Source organism: Parus major, unplaced genomic scaffold, assembly GCF_001522545.3.
Source record: "Parus major isolate Abel unplaced genomic scaffold, Parus_major1.1 Scaffold435, whole genome shotgun sequence".
NCBI lineage: Eukaryota > Metazoa > Chordata > Aves > Passeriformes > Paridae > Parus > Parus major.
Window position 1 is genome coordinate 36,688 of NW_015379340.1, and position 3,154 is coordinate 39,841.

Sequence of the window (3,154 nt, forward strand, 5' to 3'; positions counted from 1 at the left end):
TCTCGCGCTTCCCACGGCGGGATTTTTGGGAGGGGGGATGGGAACACCGCGGGATTCCCGGGATGTCGGAGCGGCTGGAAAAGCGGGAAAAGCGTCTGGAAAAGCGGCTGGAAAAGCGGGAAAAGCGGCTGGAAAAGCGGGAAAAGCGGCTGGAAAAGCGGCTGGAAAAGCTGGAAAAGCGGCTGGAAAAGCGGGAAGGGGCGCAAGGCCAGGTGTGGAAACCCCAGCGTGGGGGGAGGGAATCATCGGGAACCTCATTCCCGAAAAAAACCGGGATTTTGGGATGGCTGAACCACCCAAAAACCCGGGATGGGGCGGGGAGGGGGCGGGGCCGGGAACGGGAACCGCCCCCAGGAGCGGCTTCATCCCGGACCGAGCTCCGGGAACACCGGGAGAACACCGGGAACAGCAGCAGCGGGAACAGCAACACCGAGAATACCGGGAAAAACACCGGGAATACCGGGAACAACACCGGGAAGAGCAACACCGGGAAGAACAACACCGGGAAGAACAACACCGGGAATACCGGGAAGAACAGCGGGAATACCGGCAAGAGCAACACCGGGAACAGCAACACCGAGAATACCGGGAATAGGCTCCGGGAACACCGGGAAGAGGCTTCGGGAACACCGGGAATAGGCTCCGGGAACACCGGGAGAACACCGGGAACAGCAGCAGCTGGAACAGCAACACCGAGAATACCGGAAAGAACACCGGGAATACCGGGAAAAAGCTCCGGGAAGAATACCGGAAAGAGCAACACCCGGAATACCGGGAAGAGGCTCCGGGAATACCGGGAAGAGGCTCCGGGAAGAACCCCGGGAACAGCACCGGGAATACCGGGAACAGCCTCACCGGGAATACCGGGAACAGCTTCACCGGGAACACCGGGAATACCGGGAATAGCACCGGGAATAGCACCGGGAATACCGGGAATACCGGGATCAGCAGCAGCGGGATGTGGCAGGAGGGCGAGCGGAGCCCCGCGCGGCGGCCGCAGCGGAGGAGGGAGCGCTGCAGGCGGTGCCAGGTCCGCTCCGCCAGGTGAGGGGAACCACCGGGAACCGGCACCGGAACCGGTACCGGGAAGGGCCGGGAGACACCGGGAGAGGACCCGGGGTGGGGGAGCCGGGACCGGGATTGGGGAACCAGGACCGGGATTGAGGGACCGGAACCGGGACCGGGACTGGGGCACCAGGACCCGGTACCGGGATTCCAGAACCAGGACCGGGATTGAGGGACCGGGACCGGAATTGGGGAACCGGGACCGTTTACCGGGATTAGGGGATCGGGACCGGGATTGGGGGACTGGGACCGGGATTGGGGGACAGGGACCGGGAATGGGGTACCGGGATTGCAGAGCAGGGACCGGGATTGGGGACTGGGTACCGGTTTTGGGGGACAGGGTACCGAGACTGGGGGATCGGGACCGGGTACCGGGACTGGGGGACAGGACCGGATACCGGGATTGGGGACCGGGTGCCGGGTTTGCGGGAGCGGGTACCGGGATTGGGGGATCGGGACCAGATACCGGGATTGGGGACCGGTACCAGGTACCGGAGCCGCCCCGGGACTGGGGGTCCGGACCCGCTGGGCTGCCCCGGTTCGGGGGGCACCGGTCCGGGAACGGCAGCGGGACCGGGTTTGGGGAACCGGGGCTGGCCCGGGGGGGAAAGAGGGGTCCCGAACCGGGCACCGGAGCAACCCCGAATTCGGGGGGACCTGGGCACCCAGAACCGGGCACCGGAGCAACCCCTAATTCGGGAGTACCGGGACCTGAGGACCCAGAACGGGGCACCGGAGCAACCCCGAATTCGAGGGGACCGAGACCTGGGGATCCCGAACCGGGCACGGAGCAGCCCCGAATTCGGGGGTACCGGGACCGGGAGATCCCGAACCGGGCACGGAGCAGCCCCGAATTCGGGGGTACCGGGACCGGGAGATCCTGAACCGAGCACAGAGCAACCCCGAATTCGGGGGTACCGGGACCTGAGGACCCCGAGCCCCGGGGCCGCTCCGGTGCTGTCCGCTCTCTCGGTACCGGGCCGGGGCTGGGCTGGGGAGGGGTCCCGGGCGGTTTCGTGGCCGCTGCCCGGAGCCCCCCCGGCCGCGGCCCCGGGGCGGCGTCACCGGGCGGGGGGGAACGGGCGCGGCTGAGTCACGGGCAGGAAAGCGAGCGCGGTTGCATCAGAAGCGGCAGAGCTGGAAAATCCCGTCCCGCAGCGCGCAGGAAGGAACGGAAATCATGGAAAACCCCGGCTCCAGCAGCTCCAGCGGCTCCAGCGGCTCCAGGAGCTCCAGCAGCAGCTCCAGACCCAAGCTGAAGGAGGAACTGCTGTGCCCCATCTGCTACGAACCTTTCCGGGAAGCCGTCACCCTCTCCTGCGGCCACAACTTCTGCAAGGGCTGCGTCAGCAAATCCTGGGAAAACCGGCGCCACGCCTGCCCCGTCTGCAAGGAGAACTCCTCGCTGGAAGATCTCCGCCTCAACTACACCCTCAACAACCTGGTGGAGCTGATCCTCAAGGAGGAAGGGCAGCGGCAGAGCCCGGGCGCCGCTCCCTGCCCCATCCATGGCGAGGATCCCAAGTTTTTTTGCCTGGAAGACAAGGAGCTGGCGTGTTTCGCCTGCCAGAATTCCAAGCAGCACCAGGGGCACAAGATGAGGCCGGTGCGGGAAGCGGCGGCGGATTTCAGGGTGAGGGGGGTGCGGGGAGATGGGGGTGGGTCTGGGGATGGAGCTGGGAATGGATCCGGGGATGGATCCAGGAATCCATGGATGGATCTATGGATGGATGGATCCTGGGATGGATCCGGGGATGAATCCAGGGATGGATCTGGGGATGGATCTGGGGATGGATCTGGGGATGGATCCAGGAATCCATGGATGGATCTATGGATGGATCCTGGGATGGATCCGGGGATGAATCCAGGGATAGATCTGGGGATGGATCTGGGGATGGATCCAGGAATCCAGGGATGGATCTATGGATGGATCTGGGGATGGATCCGGGGATGGATCTGGGGATGGATCCGGGGATGAATCTGGGGATGGATCTGGGGATGGATCCAGGAATCCATGGATGGATCTATGGATGGATCTGGGGATGAATCCAGGAATGGATCTGGGGATGGATCCATGGATGGATCTGGG

The 3,154-nt window shown here is 64.9% G+C and overlaps 1 protein-coding gene across 1 annotated transcript in view; it reads left to right on the plus strand.

Moving 5' to 3' along the window:
• Nucleotides 1-861: 861 nt before the first annotated feature.
• TRIM35 (tripartite motif containing 35) overlaps nt 862-3,154 on the plus strand; it is an 8,363-nt gene continuing 6,070 nt past the window's right edge. The window contains exons 1-2 of the mRNA XM_015616435.3: nt 862-1,044; nt 2,224-2,698. Of these exons, the coding sequence (XP_015471921.1) occupies nt 959-1,044; nt 2,224-2,698 (561 nt within the window). The 5' untranslated portion in view covers nt 862-958. The remainder of the gene's footprint in view (nt 1,045-2,223; nt 2,699-3,154) is intronic.